At 40.8% G+C, this 24,749-nt stretch overlaps 1 protein-coding gene across 1 annotated transcript in view; it reads left to right on the forward strand.

Annotated features, from left to right (window-relative positions):
• The window catches only part of Cntnap4 (contactin associated protein like 4), a 294,082-nt gene that overhangs the window by 150,714 nt on the left and 118,619 nt on the right, over positions 1 to 24,749 (forward strand). The window contains exons 4-5 of the mRNA XM_021220063.1: positions 5,691 to 5,838; positions 24,309 to 24,512. Of these exons, the coding sequence (XP_021075722.1) occupies positions 5,691 to 5,838; positions 24,309 to 24,512 (352 nt within the window). The remainder of the gene's footprint in view (positions 1 to 5,690; positions 5,839 to 24,308; positions 24,513 to 24,749) is intronic.

Consider the following 24,749-nt stretch of genomic DNA (forward strand, 5'->3'; position numbering starts at 1 on the left):
TCCACAAAACAGAAAAACAGACTTGGTGTGGGTTGCCCAGTTTATGGTAGCTTCTGAGTATAGCTCGGTGGAACAAAGACATTATTTCTTCTATTTCTTAGCCCTAGCAAACCCTTCCAAATTCCTTTTGTTCTCCCAAACTTGGGAGATTAAGTAGGGAGCTGTAAAGACAAGGACTTCTTTCCATCCTAGGAGGGTGGAAGGCCACAGGCTCAGACTCATCCTTGGAGAAACATTAGCTGCTTTTCCTGTCACAGTGACCAAACTCCTGACAAGAGGCCACTCAAGGAGGAAGATCTGATTTGGCTTATGGTTTGCCGGGGCTATGACAGTATTCAGGGAGAAGCCATGGCTCCAGGCAGTTCTGTGACCAAGGAAAAGGCTAGCAGCTGTTTGCTTCTACCTCCCCTGACCAGAAAGAGAGACAGGCCAGGAAGCAGAATTGTGCTGTAGACTTGAAGGTCCACACACCCCGGAACAACCATTCCTCCAGTGAGTCCCCCTCCTCTAAAAATCTTTTGCTGTGTGGAACAGCTGGAACTGGGAACAAGTGTTCAACTGTGTGAGCCTGTGGGAAACATTCCATGCTCTAACCACAGTAGCAAACACTTGAAATGCACGCTCCAGGCAGCTTTCACCTGTGAGGTGAGAAAACCAACTTCCTGAAGTTCTGAAGAACACCTAACGGACTCTGACTATAAACCGAATTCTGAAGGAAGGGATATTGTTCACAGAATACATTGTTTTGAAGGAGTAAAGAGAAGGGAGAAATGTTGTAATTAAAATATGGTCTCAAAAGTAAAAGGGAAAAAAGAGAGAAAAAGGGACATTCAAACCTATGTGTTTCTTGCTGGCAACTGGATCCCAGTATTTACAAGTTGAGGCAGGAGGATGCTGAGTGTGAAGGCAGTCTCAGCTATGCAGTGAGCCTTTGCTCTTCTCAAAGAACAAAACAAAAACCAACAAAGAAATCTGTGTGCTTCTTTATGAATTTTGATGGTATGTAAAAGAAATTTTTTTTTCCTAACAGATTGAAGACTGTCTCATAGGGACAGCTGATGCATTTAAAACTTGACAGTAGGCCTTGACATTTTCATTTGCAAGGTACTGCAGGATCAGTCTTGCACCCCATAGATGCTCTGGAAACTTTTTCTGAGAGCACTGAGTCAAAAAACTGAATCTTGGCTATTCGGGGATTTCACAAAGGTAAACAGCTTGGGCAGCAGAAAACAAATACCGTCAGACTGCTTTAGATGTGAGGAAGGGTAACGTTACAGTTTTCCAAATGACTTTGTAGTGGAAAGACACTTTAAGGTCTCTGAGTGTTCCTAGAGGATGCTTCTGCCAGCAACAGCACAGCCTGCACTTCCTGTAGTAATGTCTTAATTATTGTTTTTTTTTAAAGATTACTAAAAACAGAATACCAGCTTATTTAAAAATCCCACATTCTACAATCCCGGGCTTCACAATTCTGCAAGAGAGAACTGCTAAAAATTTTTACTGTGCCAGGAAAGGTATTTGTATTACTTATGCAAGTTATATATATTTTGCATTTACACTTTATGTTTAAAAATTTAAATAACCTATAAGTCAATCAGGTAAAAAAAAAAAAAATCAAACATTGCTGTCCGAAAGTGTTCCCAGGCCATCTGCCATTCTGTTATCACTGTCAGTGTGAGAATCTCCCCCCCCCCCCATCCCTTAAGCTGAGATCCTCTCAGTGCATCTATCTGAATGTGTGAAATTCTATTAATTTTAGGGAAAAAAATGTGATATCTTTTAGAAGGTCATTTAATTAATCATCCACCTGTTCACTTGGCAAGGGATTATAGTTACAGATTACACTAGTCCGCCAGTGGCACCCAGGAAACGGAATCACAAATATGTGATAAACTGATAGTGTCACTTTAGAATCCAGTAATCCAGAGACCAGGATCTCAGCTATGCTCTCGAACTAGCTTGTTAAGAGGAATACACATAAGCATGTGTGCACACACATATACATGTGTTTGTATATGTGCCTAAGGTCAATATAACATAAATATACGGGCATGCATACACATACCAATGTCTAGAGTCTTCATGACACATAGAAGATGTGTTCCACACATCAATGCCTGGAGTCATCATAACAGATGCATATACATGTGTTCACATGCATACACACACATAGGTTCTGTGTGATATGTGTGTGTGTGTATGAGTGTGTGAGTGTGAATGCACACACACATCTGTGCTTGGGGGCTGTACACTGAAAGTTTTAACATGTAGTTCAAATTGGAAAATGGTACCTTGCCTTAGCCTTCCTAATAGAAAAATTTGACCACATGGACGTGCAAATTCCAGGTGTAAGACTCTGACGAACCTTAGTTCCTGGGAACCCTCTGAGTGAACCACATGGAGCCAGGGATCAATGCAAAAGCAAGGGGAATTTATTGTTCCAGCGCGTTGGGATCTTATTGCACCGGAAGGAGAGGTGGTGACCCCGCGCAGCCCGTTCAGCCAGTTTTTATACAGTTTTCAGGGGTAGAACAGAGCAACTGCCACTAAGCACAATGTGGTTGGCAGTGTAACTTTTACACTGATTGGTGGTTAGGGAGTGGAGTAGCAAGGGCTTTCCTGATCTGCGGGTACCCCCTGTGGTCTTTCTGAGGAATGTAATAAGCCTCTGGTGCCTGGTGGAATTTTCCGAAGGTCCCTCTCTGACCTCTTCATCAGCAGGTTCTTAGGATTTCCTCAGAAACGGAAACCACTAAGGTAGGCGGGGGTGGGGGGGTGGAGGGGTGGGGGGGGGTGAGTGGGGGTGGGAGGGGCCTTTACTAGTGTGATAATCTTTCCTAATCCTTAGAAAAGTGTTTTGACCACTGAAATAGGAAGCATGGTTGGACTTTGTAAAAGGGCTGATGGTCAGAGTTCAAGGGTTGAACACCGTTTTCCTTATTTATATTCTGGGAAAGAGCCGCAGCTCAGGCCGGTGTTCAGCGGAACTGCAGCAGTAAGTGTCAGTGACAAGGACACGTGCATGAGGAACATTCCCAGGGATCACGTATGTCTGAGACATGCTGGATCATTCCCTGTCCTAAGAGACATAGCGCCTGGTCTCTTCAAGCCCGTGCTCCAAGAGGCCTCGTAATTGAGAAGCCTGCTGAACTTGGTTTAAATTTTCTTTTTTAAGCCTTGTCTTTCTTAAATATAAATGCCCTGAGGATCTTGCTGAGACCCACCTTGAACCAAGCAGGGATTTCACTGTAGCTGGAGTCTGGCTAGGGTCCAGGCTTATAGTAGAGCACTCCCCCCCCACCCCCCGCAGGGTAAGATAAATAAGCCTGAAAAAGAGTAAACAGGAAAGGGCCCTCCCTCCTGCTGAGGGTGGGACATTCAGAGAAGGGAGAATGGGAAGATCTGATGTGGGAGCCCAGACTCTACCTTAGAAGATGTGAGCAAGAATGAGTCCCTCTTAGGTGGAGGCAGTATGGATAGCCCAAACAGGAAGTGACTGTACATGGCTGTCGTCAATGCAAAGGCCTTCATCAGGACCGAGTCAGGCCTTTGCAAGGAGGTTCAATGGGGCTACATTCCAGCTGTGGTTGTTACATTTGATGAGGACTTTGGGTTTTATCTGAAAGCAGTAGGAAGGGGTACTGCACTCCACCTGTCCAAATCATGCTGGCTGGTCAGCAGGGAAACCAATGAGAGTCTGGGTATGAATGGGGGTGGGGACGCAAGAATGAAAGGTCCAAGACCAGGCTTTGATGACAGTTCTGATGAGACCATGCTTTGTGGAAACTGGGTGGTCGTAGTAGAGACGGCAAAACATGCTGCAGCAATTGCTTTTCTGACTGTTGTGACATAAACCCATCAGCAAGTAAGTGAGCGGAAGGGGTTATTTTTGGTTTATGGTTTGAGGGTAAGTCCATCATGGAGGAGCCATGGACTGTGGCAGTCATGGCCTCCTCTGTCGGGAAGCAGAGTTTGACAGACACCGCAGCTGAGCTTGGTTTCTCCACTTCACACTTCTATTCAGGGGAGGGTCCTAAATCCATCCAGGGTATCACCCACACTGATGGTCAGTCTTTCCTTGTGGAAAACCGTCTCACAGATGCGCGTGCGCCAAAGTTTGTTTCTTAGCTGGTTCCAAGTACAGTCGAGTAGCGGATGAGGATTAGCGATCACAGGTGCCAGATTTCAGATTTAATTTGCAGGTGGAAATGTACAGCTGTGGAGATGCGTGTGGCGTGCCAGCCTGGAAAAACAAAAAGGAATACTGATGAAACAGGAGAAATGAACTGATCACTCATGGAATCAACAGTAGTTGATTTCAAAACATGCAACTTTAAATTTTTTTTTCTTTTAAAGAATGCATTAGAAAATACTTTGGTAAACATGAGTACTGACTGGTAATACTGGAACCTGCTGCCTGCCTCTTAGCCTTCTTAGCTGGTCCCTTATTGAGTAATTTTAAGGAGACCTAGCATCATGAGCCTGCATATGAAATAGCATCTTTCCTATGCCATTCCTACATATACAAATTGTGACAGTGTAAACAAAAAGGAGGAAGAAGAGTTGGAGGAGGGGGCGGAGAAGAAATAAGGGTGAAATATGGTTGATGGGAACAGCTTCTCTGTTATGATTTCATCATATGTGAAGTCCAATGATGTGGCAGATAAACATGGTTCCAAGCTGGACGTATAACTTAAGAGCACTTGCTACTCTTGAAGATGTCCCACCTATGGTTCCTGACACCCACAGGGACTCTTACCAGTTTCAGAGGATCTGGTGCCCTCTTCTGCCCTCCCCAGGCACCAGACATGTACATGGTTTGTGAACATGCATGCAGACACTCCTAAAATAAAAATAAATAAACCTTTAAAAGTGTTTTAAGTAGCCAGGGTGTTGAGTTCTATGGATATTGGAGGCAAGCTCTACGTCAGCGAATGTGCCCTAATACTGCGGAAGGAACACAGGCTTACTCAGTGTAATGGTTTTGCAGACGCCAGAGATTTTTTTTGCACCTTCCTGACCTTTAATTTCCTCATCTGCAATTTGACTGTGCTGGCTTAGCATCATTCCAAAGGTCTCTCTCGTTTTCCAGAGCCAGAGTCTGTAAGTCTAATCGCGGGTCCTTCCAAATTCTCATTGCTTCCAGTATCCGTTTATGGCTCTGGACAAGTCTGAGGCAGTATGCTGATGAAGCTTAGCAGCACTTATAGAGTGTGGCTCCTACTTGGGGGGGGGGGGAGGCTTTTGTTTATGCTAATGAGGGAGCCAAGAAAGCGCAATAGCCGAAACAGGTGAGCAATTTCTCTGCTGAATCAGGTAATAGTTTTTCAATACCGAGAGATTATTTCCTCGGCTTCTGCACGCTGTTTGCAGTGCTGGCAGCCACTGGCGCGCGCACTTTTACGTTTAATCCGTGTTTTGGCTGAAGCAATTTTTATTGAGGGTATTCTAGTCGAAAGCCGCTTTAATGGGTGTGATTGTAATTTTTAAAACTTCTTTTAATACAAAGAAACGGAGGTAGCAGTCACTTTGTGCATGGAGAGACAAAGCAGTTCATCTGATTTCCTTAAAGAAAGTGGCACTTTTCATGGTGGGGACAAAAGGAAAGGCCAGCTTTTCACACAGACATTCCTCCCAGGTGATACTGACAACCTCCAGACACCTAGATCCTTCTTTTCCTTTTCTTCCAGGGATTTTCTGGAAACACAAACGCAGACAGCGTTGTGTACTATAGACTCCAGCCTTCAATCAAAGCCAGGTTTCTACGCTTCATTCCTCTAGAATGGAACCCCAAGGGCAGGATTGGGATGCGCATCGAGGCGTTCGGGTGTGCATACAGTAAGTGTTTTGTTTACCCAACGTGTGGAAATAGACATCAAAGGAGATGCTTGAAAAACCAAACTGTACACTGAAGTTAACTTTGTAGGTATGAAAAAACATCAGACAGGAATGACTTCAGTGGAACGCCGTTCTCCTGACCGACCACATCTGCTAATATTTATTGGAGTGTTCAACTTTTACATTTTAATTCAGGGATGAAGCATGTGTGCTTTCTCTTCCTTCATTTGTGTGTGTGTGTGTGTGTGTGTGTGTGTGTGTACGTTACAAAGCTAGCATTACTAAATAGTCTGAGTATTTGAATATTGCATCTCCTCCAGTGCGTTATATTTGAAGCTTCATGTTAGTACCCTGGCTTCAAGAAAAGAGACAAAGCTGGGTGGTGGTGGCACACACCTTTAATCACAGTACTTGGGAGGCAGAAACAGGTGGATTTCTATGAGTTCAAGGCCAGCCTGGTCTACAGGAAGAGTTCCAGAACAGCCAGGAATACACAGAGAGACCCTGTCTCAAAAAGAAAAGAGACCTCAGTCCATTTAGTATGTATGACCAGCCAGCGTATATGAAAGCTGAGTATTTTTCTCTGTAGCCTAAAAATAACATCCCAAGGAATTCATTTTTTAAATGTGCCATGGCCTCAGCATAAATTAAAACAGACAAGGAAGACCTCTGCCAGAATATAAAATGTCTTTGAAATATCATCCCATTAAAAAAAAAAAAAAAAAAAAAAGGCAGAGACCAGAGATTTCACTTAGACTTCCAATGACGAAGCATTCTATTACATGTGTTTGTTTGTTGGTTGGTTTCTGTAGGGAAGGGACCTAAGAGTTGCTGATAGTCCACTTAAGCCACATCATCCTGTGAGGGGCACTGTTATTACAGAGCAATAATGTGGTTAACTCGATCTATAGCCATCAGGCAAACAAGCTGGGGGTTGGGAGAGAGTCAGGCATTGACTCAATGGCTTACAATTAACACCTGGAAACTCCAGGATCAAACCCAGGACCGTTCCGTTTCATTACATCTACATCATCACTCCTCTAGTAAAATTTCATTTACTTTTTATTTATTTATTTAGCCACTAAAGCTTTCCTGTGTCACGTATATCCAGTCACCACGGGATTATTATCCTGACTGGGTTCTGCTCCCTTTTACTAACAGAAAAGAAAAAAAAAAATGTCATAAAGAGGTCAGATGAGTTGAAGACGTCTTTAAAGATCTGTGTTTTTCCTTTTTTTATCGTTATTATTAGTTTAGCTCTGTGCCTCCGTGTGGGCATTGTGCATATATGGGCAGATCCCCTTGGAGGTCAGAAGAGGGTGCCAGATTCTCTGAAGCTTGAGTTACAGGTAGTTGTGTATGGATGAATGCAGGTTCTGGGGATGGAACTAGGGTCCTCTGGAAGAGCAGTTTAGGCTCTTAACTATTAGGTCAACCTTCCAGATCATCGACAAAGTTTTAAAAACTCTCTCTGGCCAAGAGAGCGTATGATATAGACTGCTTGGAGCTCCTGTCACATTTCCATGGTGTACCTGCTACCCAGTGCCTCCATCAATATCATCAGTCAACAGTTTTTGTCCCCTTTAGGCTTCAAGTACAGCTGTAATGATGTTTGATGAAACAGTAATTTAATTAGCAACAGCACCGATACCAATATTAATAGTATTAGTATTCCTAATTCTAAAAGCAGATAAACTTGCCTGATTGCTTACTGTATGCACTAGGGTGTTTCTTTTTGTGTATGTGCAATATGTGTATGTGGTGTTTTGCATGCTTATGTATGTGTGGTTGCATGTGCCCATGTGTGTGGAGGCCAGAGGTTGGTATCAGGGCTCTTCCTCTATCATTTTTCTTTGTTTCTGTTTCTTTGTTCCTTCCTTCCTTCCTTCCTTCCTTCCTTCCTTCCTTCCTTCCTTCCATCATTCTTTCCTTCCTTCCTTCCTTTCTCCCTCCATCTCTCCTTCTCCCTCCCTTCTTTCTCCCTCTTTTCTTCCCTCTTTCTTTCTTTCTTTCTTTCTTTCTTTCTTTCTTTCTTTCTTTCTCTCTCTCTCTCTCTCTCTCTCTCTCTCTCTCTCTCTNTCTCTCTCTCTCTCTCTCTCTCTCTCTCTCTCTCTCTCTCTCTCTCTCTCTCTCTTTCTTTCTTTCTTCCAGAGTTTCACTGAACCTGGAGATCACTGACTCCAGTAGACCCCCTTAGGAGCCCACCAGGAGGCTTTCATATCTATTTTTCCAATGCTGAGGCTATAGACATGTACCACTGTGACTGGCTTTTCACATGGGTGCTGGGAATCTGAACTGAGTTATCCAGCTCTGTGAGTGCTTCTTATAGACATTGTACAAAGGAACATCTCAGAGGAACCCAGGAAGCTATGACAAGAGAACTCTTCCATTTTCCCTTTTCACAAAAGAGAACTAAGGCTTGGGTTGGTTGACTTGCGCAGGCTACATAGACAGGAAGTGGGAGAGCTGGGCTTGCAGCCAAGTCTCCTGGAGCCCAGGACTTGAGCTTCTGCATCCTCCAGCTGCTGAATCAGAGAGATGAGTTCCAGGGTAGCTTTCTTCTCACCATCTGCCCAGCTGGACTGATGGCTTTCTTGGCTTCCGTGGCACAGCTTAGCTGCTCTGGGTGTGTTAGTTTCTCATTTCATAATTTTCAGACCTGGAAAACAAATCGCCCTTTAAAAAAAATAGCATCTGACAATCAAGTTCCAGAACCCAGAACTTGAACAAACAAATGTATTTCTAACATTTTGTTGTTGTAGATATTGTTATTGTTATTCTTGTTGTTTTTGCTGTTGATGTTGTTATTGATTGTGAGATTGCATCTAGCACCCACTATGTACTAGACAAATTCTCTCTATATCCCCAGCTTGTCTTTAGATCCTGGAGGTTAGCCAAGCTCACACATGCATGGCAGACAATGAAGGGAAAGAAAACCAGACTGCTTTGTAGTGACAATTGCATCCTCTATGGAGCACTCATTCTGCAAAATATTTATCACTGCAGAGTAAGAGCTAACATTGCTTGTGGTTACACTGTGATATGGATCGTTTATTCAACACAGTCTAATCTAATTCTTACGTTTCCTAGGGTAAACTGAGTCTTGAGGAAGTGAAGCAATCCAGCTACGTTCAATACTTGGTGGCACCTTTTGAATTCTGACTGTAAATTCCAGGCTGTTTTGCTGAAACTGAATTATTACTTAGAATGCCCACAGGGTAGCGCCTACTGAGGTTGAGAGTTCTTTGAGTTCTCTCTGATGCCACATGACTAAGGATAACCTAACTGACTCCCTAGCATCTGAGGCCTATGACTCTTTATTCTTCCTTTAATTTTTTTTTTTTGTGAGTATGTTTACTGTTTTGAGGATAAGCACTTTCCCTGCCTGCCAATCAGTCTCCTTTTCTCACTGACCCATGACTTAAGTACCAGTATATTTTAAACTCAAAAACATAAGAGTAAAATACTAAGACAGGAGCTGATGTAAAATGATAGATGTATGGTTTTAAATTATTAAAAGATACAAAGTAATAAGTTTAATGGGAAGATAGTCTCAGAAGTGAGCTAGTAACCAACTTAAAATTTGCTTGGATATGAGTGACTCTGAGGAATGGGCTGGATATTGACTATAATCCCTAGAATGAATGATCTTCATGATCACTTTCTCCAACAATTTATATCATCATCCTTGCATGAGTATTAATTGATTACATGTGATACCATAAAGTCAACACATATTGAACAGCTATTATAAGCCAAAGAACATTATTTGTAGGTCTTTTCTCATTTAGTTTGAATAGCACAGAGGAATAGGTACACGAATCTCACGATTTTATGCAGGAATAGAAGGAGACAAGCAGAAATTCGTACCTAATGAGCCATAGACCTCCTCTCAGTCACTGGGCATAGACATAGCTGGAACCTTTGGCTTTCCTTATTCATGAATGAAAGGGCTAAGCACTCACTGCTATGATTTGCTTGCAGCTCTTTTGAGTGGTGTAGACAAGATCAGGCTGAATTTGTTCTAGAAATAGGAGGGCATTCTTCTACCACATCTTTCAATAGGAAACAGTGGTATTTAGGGTGAGGGCAAGGTCTTCTTCCTGGATCACATCCATGTGATGGTCATCTATGCTCAGTGAAGCAAGCCTCTTCTGATTGCTTCTTCCCATATGCCCACACCTAACAGAGTCTGTGGGTAGGTTTTGTCTGTGCAATTTATTCAAGAGCAGTGCCTATCAAAGTGTCTTACATCTGACATAGAAGAAAGGGGACCGTAGAAAAATTCAGAACTTTGTCCAAGATCAGACAACACACATTAGACCTAAGATCTAAAATGAATGACATCACTTTCCAAAGTTAGTGTTCCTCATAGCTACTTGGTCCCTATATCTATTCACAAATAAGTATGTACTGACATTTTTTAGGAGATAATTTTACTACATATTATATATTATATATTGTATTAAGTATATTATATATAAAGAATGAAGTATGCTATATATACTATATATAAAGTACAATACATACTATATATTGTATAAAATATACTATATAGAGAAATTATGAAATAGCATATATTTTATTAAATAAGATAGCCAGTGCAATGTTGAAATACATTGTACTCATCAAATGCAAACTAATGTAGCTTGTGAGATGCTGTAGCATATAAATGTGAGGAACAAAGATTGAGGTTAATAAAAGAAGTTGATAACAGTACATTTTGAAATTAAGATGTATTTTCTCATAGCAAGCTTGGAGAAGATTACAGATAGAAAATGTGATTCTATTTGGTCTGATGTAGAAAAGAGGGCTGGTGGGTCATGGAATAATTGATTTTATTCCATAAAAAATGATTCTGTTCAGTCAAATAAAGGAAAGAGTGTGGATAATTAGCTTTAATTTGCAACTTGATACAACCTGGGGTCATCTGGGAAAAGGGTTTCAATAATGAGGTTGTCCATATTGGGTTGGTAGGCATGTCTAAAGGGAGAATGTTTTAAGTGTGCCAGTTGATATGGGAGGTGCCAGCCCCTTGTGGGAAGCATCATTCCTTAGGCTAGAGGATCAGTTTGCATTTGTCAATGGTGTCTCGGACTAAAATGAAGGTTACAGGTTAGAGGGTTAAATATGCAGATAGAAGCAGGATTTGAGACTTTTGATGCCATCTGTGCAAGACAATTGGTGTACCACACTGGAACAGCAATCCATGGAGAGAGAGAAGGTCAGCATCAAGAGTCCCCTGAGGCTACTGAAGCATCAGAGCTTGGTCACTGTGTGAGTGGACACTGAATCATTGCATCTGGAAAAACTGAGAAGGTGGTATCATCTATTGGGACAGGGCTCACTGGAGAACAAACAGGCTATTGAAGAGAACAGAGGGGCAATTAATCCTGTTGTTGACTCATTGCGTTCAAGTGCCTATGAAATATGGAGCCAACTCCAAGCCTTTAGGTTGCCCATATAGAACTGAAACATTCATAAATTCATTTCTTAGTAAATCATAAAATATTTTCCTGTGTCGGTGCTAATAAAATAATAAAGCACTAAGTCTTAACAACTATGTACATCTTGAAAAATGGAAATGCTTCTCTACAACTAGAGCAGGCTATTCATGTACTTTGTTTTTATAATTAATATATTTTGTCACTTTTAGTGCAGTCATGCACATGCCTGTGTGTGTGTGTATGTGTGCGCGTGCACGCGCGCGCGCCCACAATGGTGTACATATGGAGGTCAGAGAAAATCTCTGAGGAGCCACTTCTCTCCTTCTTCCACATGGGTCCTAATGCTCAAACTCAGGTTGACAGGTTTGACAGCAAGCACCTTTACCCAATGAGCCCTATTTTACCCATTTTTTGACCACCTTCTTCACATTGTGTCTAATACACATGCCTACTAAAGTTATAGACTCAAGATGTCCTGTGATCATTTCAGGGAAAATGGCTATTGTGAGACCCACATGTACTTTTTTTATTGCCCTCTGCCCCAACAAGTTAGAGCAACAACTGATGAAGAGATGCCAGGTGTGTGGAAAAGCCGTATCAAAGAGCCTGCTCCACTTTAATGTCAGCAAACCTGAAGTTGTCTTCTGAGTAATGAGAGAAGCAGAAGCTAAATTTTATGACATCAAAGGGAAAGTATAAATTTTAGATAATGTTGGCCCCTGTAGTTGTGAGCACATTTATAGATCCAGAGAAGAGATGGATGGAAGGACGTGAGCAATGGAAGAAGGAAGGAAGGAAAAGAGATCTAAGCCTTTGATAATTAGATGAGGGGATACTGTGTATTCCAAAGATAAGCGCAGGGCTGTAAATAAAATCAGGGATTGGAAAATTTCTAGGTGAATGCGAATGTATTGGGCATGCCCTACGGGAGTGGAGATTAGACTACTCTGCCTGATTTGCTTCAGCAATTGTCCTTAGTCTACACTTAAAATTCCTTACCTGCAATTCTGAGTAAGGATCCCTATTTTGTATCCCATGGTCTTTTCTTATTGCTCATCTACAAAATAAGAATATCCAACTATTTAGCCATACTGAACTAATTTCTGTTGCTGCGACATGGCATAATTTCATGGTTTTTCTAGCCCTAGGGGCATTGCATGATGCCTTTAGCAATTACTCCATACTCTGCCTTCCTTCTTCCACAGAGATAATTACCTTCCCTCAGTGAATAATAGGTGCTCTCAACTTCTCTGATATGCCACTTTCAGACCCAGGGATGTTTTCAACTGTCACAAAGCAGTCTTTCTTCTCCACAGTGTTTCCTCTTTGTCCTGGTGCACAACAGGTTCCTCTTTCTGTCATCAATCTTCTTGGTAGATGGATGAGTGAATGGAAGCATTTTGGTGAGCCTCGGGTAGGCTTTCCCCATCATCCAAGCAGCACATCCAACCTCTAACAGTGAGGAACGAGACACAGGGAGGAATGAATGAGCAGATTTGATGAGAAGAAATGTAGAAAATACTGAGCTAGGGTATTTAATGGCTTAAATATTGACTGTGTGAGAGAAAATTACGGGTTCTATTCATCGAAGAGAACATAAGTCAATCATTACGAAGCTCATGCTAACTTTAAAAAAATAGAATGCACATTTAATAATGCCCCAAACACTGGAAGCTGGAATTATCACTGTGAGCTAGCTTCAGTTGTTCTAATAGACATGAAACCATCAACCTAAGAAGGGAAAAGGGCTGCTCTGGCTCATTTGGAAGTTTGGTTCACAGTCTATTGGTTTGTTGATTTGGGGCCTGAGATGAAACAGTACTTTGTTGTAGCAGCAGGTGGTAAAGCTATTCATTTCATAGTTGGGTCAGGAATAAAGGAGAGAAAAGTAAGAGACAGAGGTTCCACAGTGCCTTTTGAAGCATGCTGAAAGACTGGCTATTAGACTGAATTTCTTAATATTTCCACTATTTTCCTACTGCATTAGGAGCAAGGGGCAAGCCTTGACTATATAGACCATCAGAGGACACTTAAAATCCCGAGTATAACAACGTCATCAGTAGATTTCAGCTTCCCAAGGTGAAAATAATACTTGTCTTTGTCATTGTTCTATTGCCATGAAGAGACACCATGACCAAGGCAACTCTTACAAAAGTATTAATTTAATTGTGGGCTTGCTTCCAGTTCCAGAGGGTTAGTCCATTATCATCACGGCAGGGGCATGGCGGGAGCATGGCAGCACTAATGGCACCGGGAACTGTGACTGAGAGCTGCATCCTGATCTTCAAGCAGAGAGAACACTGGGCCTAATGTTTCTGAAACCTCAAAGCCCACCCTCTGTGACTCATTTCCTGAAATAAGGCCACGCCTCCTAGCCCTTCTCAAATAGTGCCAGTCCTTGGACTAAACATTCCAATCTATGGGCTTATGGGGGACATTTTTACTCAGACTACCATAATACTCAAAGAAAGCAAGATAGTAATTTTTCTGCTTTAAGGATTCTATCTCCTCTATTATGCACCTTGCTAGGACAAAAAATTAAAAGCAATTCATTTATGAAAACAGAAAGTTATAATTGAATCAAATACATATTTATTGAGCAAGTTTCTCATGATAACTGCTGAAAGTTTGACCACATAACTTAGACACAGCTACTTATCTAACTGTGCATCCATAAAACATGGCTGAAGGATCCTATTTTGTGTCAGATTTAATAGTAAGCCAGCTTCTAGTGAGCCCAAATTCGAGTGGACAGATTCTGTCATTCTTTGTAGAACTTTTATGTAGTTCTAATATTTTTACTTGGCAGGTAATGTTCTATCGATACTGCTACACAGCTAGCATTACAATACTAGAAGAAAGAACTATGAATACTATGAAAAATCTTCAGAAGTGTGTGCCAAGAGTTCAGAAGTAATTGAGAAGGCTTCTACCATCCCACGACAGAAACTTTTAGCATCAATAGAAGTAGCTGCACAACTTCAAAGCATATCGAGTATATGTAAATAAAGGGGTTCATGACAATGTTTATTTTTTTAATATTTATTTTTATTTTTGAAAATTATGTGTGGGTTTCAGTGTGCATGTGAGTACAGTGCCTATGGAGGCCAGAAGAGAGAGTTGGATTCCTTGGAGCTGGGGTTACAGGTGGTTGCTAGGTGTTAGGTATGGATATAGGAACCAAATTTGGAACTTCACCAAGAGGGCAAAACTTCTAACTGTCAAGTTTATAATCTCTCCCTCATTCCCCCTCCATACTCTCATTCTCCCCTCTCCTCCTCTCTTTCTCTCTCTCTCTCTCTCTCTCTCTCTCTCTCTCTCTCTCTCTCTCTCTCTCTCTCTCTCTCTCTGTCTTCCTTCATTTGTTTGTTTGTGTATGTTGGAGAACAATTTATGAGAAATAATTTACTCATTCTACCATATGGGACCCATGGTCTAAATTCAGGTCATTGGGTCATCAGGTCATCATGTTTGACATGAATCCCTTTACCTACTTTCTTACTGGTCCCATAATAATTTTTCCCAGACCCGTTAGTCACATATGAGAGAATTAAGGTATCGATTTCTTATTTCGAAAGCTAATAAAATAAAAGTAATGTTTCTTTCATAATCTCCAGAATAGTCTATAATATTTAAACACAACAGAGAATGTTTCCTTTTTTCCTTTTAACTAGGAAATAATATTAAAAATATGATAGTATTGCAAACATGCCCATTTGGCAACCTTGGATAAATGAACGGATTACAGTAATTACAAATGTTAGAAAATAAAAAAGGTAAATGACTTCCTTTTTTGGTACGTTGGGTTAGAACAACTTTTATTGGGTTAACTTGGTGTCCATAACAAGTAAACATACTAGATAGATATTTTTTTTTTTTTTTTTATAAACTGCCTCAGAGCTCTGAAATTCATTTCAAAGCAGGTAGAAACTTTAAAGCATTGGATTCTATAAAGCCAAGAAGCATATTCTGGGAGATTTATATTCCACTGGCAATTTTCTAAGGACAAGCAGAAAGTTTATCGGCCATTGCAGAATTAGGAGATAGAGGCCAGAGTTCCAGGTCTCCAGAGAGGCTAGGAATTGAGAAGGGAATAGTCAAAAGAAGTCATCAATGGAAAACTCCAGCTCCCCTCCCCCTGCTCCCAGTCCTTGGCTGATTTTTGAACACCATGTACCTAAGATGAGATACACAGGAAACAGCATGAGATGCCGAGGATATGGCTTTAGAGACTTATAGCATCCATGCAGTGTAGAAGGCCACTCTTGCAGTTCTAGGCCTGCCAGTTATAAGAGCAGTTAAACACATGAATCTTTGAACTGGAAGACCATAGTGACACCGTCTTAGAAGCACTGGCCCTACTTGAGGATCAGTGCTTAACTCCTAGGAGTAAGAACAAACCCAAAATACAGAAACCCACAGGCAGGCCATCCCACGGTCACAGTGACCTGCTTGAAATGGTACTTCCTGTGGGCTATTTCAATTTTCTTCCTCAATGCCAATCCTTCAGTCTTCTCCATCTCCCAAGGGGACTCATTCACTATCTTTCATTTCCTCGCCTGACCTCTATTCATCTATGTGTTTAGCTTAGATATCTTAGCAGTAGCGATATACCTCATTGCCAATGTAATTTAAATATATCTAACCCGAGCCTCTCTGTAACTCTGCTTTCATATACCATTTATAATTTGAAAGTACTTCTGGGCTCAGTAAGTAGATTAGTGTCTTTCACTTTAGATTGGGGGACTTTTGAGGACAGGATGTGATTACTGTTGAAATAGTGGCTTCCATGGTGGCATATGGCATAATCTATGTGTAATGAAAATTGATAAATAGATGAATGAAAAGCATTTTTATGTAGTTTCTAGAGAGTTGGCTCTGTGGTTAAGAACATGAACAGCTCCTTCAGAAGTTCTGAGTTCCCTTTCTTGCATCCATATCAGGAGGCACACAGTTGCCTGTAACTCTGGTTCCAGGCCATCTGGTACCCTCTCTAGCCATTGAGGACACTGCACACATGTGCATAAACCTAACACAGACATATACACATAATCAAAAATAAATCTTTCAAGATATTTCCATGTAAACTAAACAATGAGATAGCACATAAAAGCAAATTCATTACATTTACAATGTAACTGTTGAATAAAGGACAGAGGCATCATTGAGGTGAATAAATGATTGTAGATATTCTTATCAAAATGGTATGACTGTCATCCATGTTGGGACCTTGTGGTACTTCCCTTCCATTTGATCTCCAGAGAACCTTTGGTCATATGAAGCATGATATTTAATCTCTTCATCTTCCATGTTAGGAAAAAAAAAAAGTAGGTGACTTTGGCAACATCATAGAAGTTACCAATCAAACCGGAGACAGAAATACAAATTGTATCTTCCCACAACCCACTGACATGGCCTTGCTGGATCAAATGCTACTGGTTTCGTTTACCCAGCAAGTTAGTTTTGATGGATGTTTAAGTACGCGAGTCATGTCCAGCACCTCAGCCTATCGCTGTCTTTTATTTAGAGCCATGGCAGAGGAGTCAGTGTGCTTTGTGGTTCGATGTAGAGCTTGCTTCTATTCCTCTTTTCCATTTTATGGTATTCATTTGAGTTGTTTTAGAAGTAGGAGTCCCTTAAATCATCCTTGGTTCCTTTATGCTTCTATGCAAAAAATAGTATAACCCATTTCCTGTTGATTTCTTGAGTGCTTGGTCTCCAACCTGATTCAGTAATGCAGGTCTCAAGTGCCTATCCATCACCCTGCTGCTTGAATATCTCACTATAGAATAGTTTAACGGTGACTCCATCTGATTTATATTCCTTAGTTTAGTAATTCATGGGTAATAATTCTCACATAAAGAAACAGTATGATTGCTGTTAAACGCTGACTTCACTTTTAACCAAGAAGCACTTGGCCTATGGTCCCTTTCTCTACCTCATAGAAGGTCTGTATTAATTTTATTCTTGGATCTTTAAAAATAAAATTCTTTTAGTGTTTGTGTTCGTGTGTGTGTGTGTGTGTGTGTGTGTGTGTGTGTGTCTATCTGAGTATATATACAGCTGGTTACAGATGCCCTTGAAGGCTAAAGGTAGGTGTCAGATCCCCCCTGGATCTGTAGTTAGTTGAGAGAAGTCTGATATAGTTTCTGTGATTCAAACAGGGTCTTCTGCAAGAAGTGTCAATTACTGAGCTGTTTCTCTAGGCCCTAAAGATAAAATTCTTATTCGATTTATATTTTTGGAGGGTAATTCTACCCTAAATGAACAGAAGACTTAATTATCTTTTTTTCAAGAAGAATCCTTTCATGACCTTTAAATAAAATTAATTTTCTCTTATTGGAGGAATGATTTTCCAGTTCATGCATTTTCTATTCCAATCTTTCTCTTTTAAGGTTTAGTCATCTGTCCTCATCAATAATGCTATGATTCATAGTGTAACTCGCAAAATCAATTTATCCTGAAGTATCTTTCAGGGAAAAAAATAATCTTTCCTACCTCTGCAACTTTCTTCAAGAACCAATTGTAGTATAAATAAATAAAATGTATTCATTTTCCCCAGTACAATCCAGTAGGCAGTGAGGTTATTTGATTTCAGAAAATAGGCCTCTGTTTCCTACTTGTTCTTCTGGTCAGATCTTCTTCATGCTGGCACCTAAGTCAGCCTCATGGCAGTGGGGTGGGGGGGCTGTATTCTTGGGTCTCAAGTTAGGAGTCCACAGCTTCTGATCCAGTGCCAACCTGGAAGAGCTCAAGATGTTCAATGTTTATGGACTACCCAGTTAAAAATTATTGTTTGTTTATTTAAAAAAAATTTCAAAACCACTTACTATGTGTGTCTCCGTGTGTGTACTGTGGCATGGTCATGGACAAAGGTCAGGTTGGCAGGGGTGAGTTCTTTTCAAGTGGGTCCTGGAGATTAAATGTGGGTCATTTGAATTTGCAGAATCTTTATGTACTGAGCCATCTTGTTGGTTCAGTTTGTTTTATGGTGACTGGGTCAAAGAGTTCAATTTAAAAATTTACCCTCTTAGATTTTTTTTTTGTTGTTGTTGTCGTTATTAATCCACTTGGGGCCAGAGGGGAAATTGCTTTCAAAAGTGACAGCCCTTTAAGATCATTCTGAGTGAGGTAACCGAATCACAAAGAACACATATGGTATGCACTCACTAAGTGGATATTATCCCAGAAGCTCAGAATACCCAAGATACAATTTGCAAACGACATGAACATCAAGAAGAAAGACCAAAGTGTGGTTACTTCGGTCCTTCTTAGAAGGAAGAACAAAATACCCATGGAAGGAGTTACAGAGACAAAGTATGGAGCAGAGACTGAAGGAATGACCATCCAGAGACTGCCCCACCTGGGGATCCATCCCATATACAGTCACCAAACCCAGACACTATTGTGAATGCCAACAAATGCTTGCTGATAGAAGCCTGATATAGCTGTCTCCTGAGAGGCTTTACCAGTGCCTGACAAATACAGAGGTGGATGCTTGCAGTCAACCATTGAGCTGAGCACAGGTCCCAATGGAGGAGTTGGAGAAAGGACCCAAGGAACTGAAGGGGTTTGCAGCCCCATAAGAGGAACAACCATATAAACTACCCAGTATCCCTAGAGCTCTCGGGGACTAAACCACCAACCAAAGAGTACACATGGTGGGACTCATGGCTTCAGCTGCATGTGTACCAGAGGACTGTCTTTTTGGACATCAGTGGGAGGAGAGGCCTTTGGTCCTGTTAAGGTTCTGTGCCCCAGTGTAGGGGAATGCCAGGGCCAAGAAACAGGAGAGGGTGGGTTGTTGAGCAGGGGGGATGGGGGGTGATAGGAGATTTTTGGAGGGGAAATCAGGAAAGGGGATACCATTTGAAATGTAAATAAAGAAAATATCTAATAAAAATATAAAAAATGAATGCAAACTTTTATATGAATGGGGTCATTAAGATGAAAATAACATTTTTCTCATGCTGGAAAAAAAAAAAAAAGATTAGAATGCTCAAACTTTTGGAGTGGGACTGGATAGAGGGGTTAGGTAGGGAGAGTCAGCCATAGGAGAATACCTCAAAATGATAAGTGGCTTTGCACAGGAAGTATGTACAGGTAGCGACAGTGTCTGCCGCTCAAGCCGGTGAAGCGTTTCTGCAGCTCAGTTGAAATCCTTCACCAAGGATATTGTAGATCGGCTGTCTTGCGCATCGTCAACAGCACTGGGGACATTGCCTGATCCAGAAGCAAAGCTCTGAACAAAAGCATGAATAATTGCATCTCAGGGATGTGTGTCTTCTCATAGACAGTAAGGGGTTTGAGAAATATAAAAGAGCGTGCTTCGTTTTCATGCAGTGCTTCATGTGCCTCTGTGCTCGCAGAGAGCTTCGCAATAAATCCATGCTGAAGGAAGGCAGGTTGAGGGCCCGTTTCAGGAGCATTGCTTCCCACACAGCTCCGGTGAAAGACATTTGTACATTTTCTATGGGAATGCTTTCCATTCTGTGGAAGTTTATATTTCTGCATCATATCTAAGCAAAGCAGACCATCTATGGAATCACAAGGAGATTTGGTCTAGGCCTGCAGTTCTTCTGAGTCTCTTCTTTCCTCAGTTCTTGCTTTAAGTTAAGCAGATTAGAGATGGCAATCTTCACCGAGGAGGATTCAGGTCACCAACAACTGCAGGGGTGAGTCAGCTTGGGCAGGAGCTGACAGGGAAAGAGCCACAGAATCCACAACAGGCTCAGATCACTCTCTCTGCATAACCTGGCAATGGTACTGATATGTGTGTGTGTGTGTGTGTGTGTGTGTGTGTGTGTGTGTGTGTGTGTGTATACCTTGCATGTATATATGTGTGTGCCTTGCATGTGTGTGTGGCTTCCATGTATATGTGTGTGTACCTTGCATGTGTGTGTGTGTGTGTGTGTGTGTGTGTGTGTCTGTGTCTGTATGTGCGTCTTTCTGTCCATGTTTGGCATATGCATGTGTCTATGTGGATGTGGTGTGTGTGTGTGTGTGTGTGTGTGTGTGTACATGCATGTATGGACATATGTGCCTGTGTATGTATGGGCATATGCACATGTGAATGTGGGTTTGTGAATGCGTGAGTGTGTACGTGCTCTTCAGAAATTCACTATGTTTTAAAGAATCAGAAATCCACCCAAGTAGTTAATTATTTTGAGCAGCTCTTTTCCTGCTCAATATCCTAATAATAAATAATAGGCTAGCGTTAGCAGCAATGAGTGTTCATTGATTACTTGTTACTACGTGGATAAACACTCATACAACAAACCTGTGGAGAATATGCTGTTAACTCTCATTTCATGCATGAGGAAGCAAGACAAAGAGGTTAAGTAATTTGCTTCGAGACAGAAAACAACCACCCCCACTATTATTGTTTGAATATGAGATGTCCCCCAGGCTCGTATCTGAGTGCATGTCCCAACGCTGCTGGCAGTAGCTATGCAGCGCTGTGACAATTCTAGGAGGTGTGGCCTGGATGGCCAAAGTCTGCCACAAGGTTCAGGCTTTTGAAGGTTTTACATGGACCCCTGTTCTTCCTGCTCCCTTTGGTTCCTGGTCCCCCATAGTGTGAGGAGTTCTACTTCAAACATCAGTACCACAAATACACCCTTCCATGACATGCTAGAGACCTCTGAAAACAAGAGCCAAAATAAATCTCTCCTCTCATATTTTATATCTGTCAAGTATTTTTATCATAGGAACACACATCTTAGTCTCTAAAACCTGAATGCAAAACATGGTGGTACCTTGCCCAGCAAAGACGCTTTGAAGATTCGATTCCTGGCCACTCCCTGTGTTTTTTTTTTTTTTTTTTTTTTTTTGATACCCTATGAAATCACAGAATCACAGAAGGTTCTTTTATCAGAGGGAGCAGATAGGTTAAAGAAGTAGGTTTCAGATCTTTCCACCATTTGCCTTTATGTCGTCATTAGGGTTTCTGTTGTAATAAAACAGTGGCCAAAAGCAACTTGGAGAGGAATGGGTTGGCTTCATTGTATACTTCCACATTGCCATCTATCATCAAAGGAGTTAGGGCAGGAACCTAAGGCAGGAACCGGAGACAGAACCTGAAGTGGGGCCATGAAGGTACCTTGCTTCTGGCTTGTTCTCTGTGGCTTGCTAGGCCGGTTTTCTTATATGCCTCAGCACCATCTGATGTGGGGTGTATAAGAATACAGACTAAGTAGGAAACAGTGCATTGGGCCCTCCCATATCAACTACTAATTAAGAAAATATCCGGCAGGGTGGGCTGCAGTCAGTCTGGGGGAATTTTTGCACCTGTGGTTTTCTCTGCCCAGGAGACTCTAACATGTGCCAAGTTGACAAAAGCAAAACAAAACAAAACAAATAAAGAAACCCTGGAAACGTAATCAGGGTGTTTTATTTATTATTATACAGAGCCTTATGCTGATAGTTCAAGACTATATTTCACTGTCAGATGTTTGTGCAAATAACTTTGCAAATGTAATAATAAAAAGGTGAATGGTTGTCAGTGAGTGTAGTATTTCATTAATATGAAAATGTCAGGGATCACGCTGAATTTCATCTTTATATTCCATATGTGCTACTTGATTGCTCCCCACCCTTTCCATCCTTCTGAAAAGCCTTGCTTATATGCATGTTAAATAGGCGAGGGGCTTGTCACCAATGTGCTCATTTCCCTATTTCTGCTCTCCCTTCCTCTCTCCCCACTTGGAGGCACCTTGTTTGAAGGGACTCCATGCCCTCCTTCCGAGCATTATATTATTTCTTGTCATAGTAGGATCTCAATAATCTTTGATTTTTGTGACAGTCAATGTAAACATAATTGGGAGAATATCTAGCCTTTTTGAAATCAAATGCCTCAAGAGTTATCTAGTTGATGAAGAGTAGATATGGGGTAGAGAGAGGCCAGGTTACTGAAAAGGACCTGCCTGAGTCTCAGATTTCTACATCTGACCCCCGAGCGAGCTCTTTCTGAGAACCTTAGCCAGTTGGCCCCGTTTTCTCCACCAGCTACTCTCTGTAATGGTTTTATGGATATATTTGCTCGCCTTCTCTGGGTCTAAGCTCCAAAAGGACATACTGATCTTCAACACTTTCTACCCAGCATAGAGCATGCAGTACCTCAGACATGGTAGACTGAGTACGTTTATGGTAAATGACTTCACTGATATGCACAGCCATCCACTTGTTAGGTTGAAAGTAGATAAAGGCCAGAGAGACTGGAACGTGACTTCAGTTGAGGGATAAAACATTGCCCCGTTGCTTTAGGCATCAATTGTCCAAGATTTCTTTCTTTCTTCTTCTTTTTTTCACTACCTTATTTTGCTGATGGAAGTATTCCAGGCCCCAAAGCTTGAGGTGCCATGGAAGATGGATACAACCATTATAATGTAATAATAACAATAGTGAAAAGAGAGAGAGAGTGAGAGAGAAATAGTAGGCTAAAGTAACATGGATGGTTTTTATGGGGGAAAAATCTCTTGGTAGCTAATTCCAAAAATAGTCTTTATCTAAAATAAAATCATTACTCTGATAGTTGCCTCTAAGCAATACATTAAGTCAGAGATAACTGCATTGCTCCAAATGTGTCAGCATTTAAAGTCTATCTGGCTGAAATTTTTCTTAATTTATTGCCATCTAGTAATGGTAGAAAACATCATTTGTGTTTGACAAAGAGTTACGTTTTAGCCACGCACATTCATTCAACTATATAACAAGGAATGATTGTTCGGCTAACATTATTCTTTCTAAGGAATGTGATGTTTATTCATGTGAATGAATTCTTTATAAGCATATTAACAAGATGTAAAAAAAAAACAATCAGACCCCTGAGTCTTTAGCTTTATAGAATAGTGGAAAAATATGGGGGGGGGTGGTGGGAGTGATTAACAGTTTCTGGGGTGCAGTGATTAGTCTGAATCAAATATATATTTGGGCTTAGAAGTAACTATAATAATTTCATCACTGAAATATGAATAAGCTATGTCATGCTGTCTACTGAAAGAAGTCAGATGACACATTGAAAAAAATGTGCCTTATTTGATTGGATTTCTCTTCATTTATTATATCAATGTACTCTCAAGGGTAATTGCTTTAAAATATCTTTGACTGGTGAAACAGAAAATGCAGCAAGGATTCCTGAACATTATATGTTTCATTTGTGTCTTTTTGGGGTACAACTGACTTTGACAGTTGTACTATCATGTTACTAGTGTAACATGACATCTTTTAAAAGATGAACTGAATATGGGTGAGCTTGACAATGAGTAGGTAAGACACTGTCAGAAAGCTGAAAAATAGGTTAATGTCAAAGTATGACATAAATGCAGTAGTGTAAACCCTACAATACCATTAGGTTGATGATTCCTAATGATGCCTTTGGGAAGGCCGAAAATAGCCTTGTCCTTAAATACTACCACTTGGCCATGGAAATGATATAATAAGACAGAGCACAAGGTCAATTTAATATGTACTTGAAGTGGTATTATATATACATTTGTGTATGGATGTATGGATACTGTCTTTGATAGATACAGCACATGTCTGGAAGAATTTTGAGATATTCAAACCATTTTTTTCTGGTTCTTCCTCCCCCCACTGCAAATTAATTTCAATAGTCCAAGATCATTATTCAACTGTTCTTGATTTTAAAACTATGTATTATAAAGTGATTATATAATATTCATTGTAATCATTTTCTGATTTTTTTTCCTTTGTAGAGTAAGACTAGCCTTTAGTAACATAAGAAAATTTGAAGTATGCATTTAAAGAGTATTTCTAAATCATGAATTTTGTGAGTAATTAAAAAGATCCAAAGAGAACTGAATCAATTTGGGGTTTTGATGTTATGAGATATTTGTTGGTCTGACATCACACATAGACACACACACACAGACACACAGACAGACAGACACACACACACACACACACACACACATACATACACACACACACCAGTAGTTACCATTTTTCAGTGTAAACCATATTGATTTGTACAATGATGATATTCATTTTCTTTGTCCCTAGGGTCGGTTGTGATAGATCTTGATGGAAAAAGTTCCCTCCTCTATAGATTTGATCAAAACTCCTTGAGTCCAATAAGAGATATCATATCTTTGAAATTTAAAACAATGGAGAGCGATGGGATCCTACTGCACAGGGCAGGGACTGCTGGAGATCATATCACATTGGAGTTAAGGAAAGGAAAGCTCTTCTTACTTATTAATTCAGGTAAAATCACTTGGTGAGGCTCTTGCAAGGTCTGACCATTGCTTTTCACTTATATAACTTGATGTTTTCATAGCCCACTTCCTTTTACATCGAAAGTACCTTATTTTCCTATTGAAGGACTTGCATGCATGCCCAGTGTTCATAGGATTCATGTTTGCAAACTGCACAAACTCCACTTTGACTGCTCTTCCCATAACTCTGATGGAGCTCCACAGTTATTCCCTAGCATCATAAAGA

The sequence above is a fragment of the Mus pahari genome, chromosome 20 (genome assembly GCF_900095145.1).
Source record: "Mus pahari chromosome 20, PAHARI_EIJ_v1.1, whole genome shotgun sequence".
NCBI lineage: Eukaryota > Metazoa > Chordata > Mammalia > Rodentia > Muridae > Mus > Mus pahari.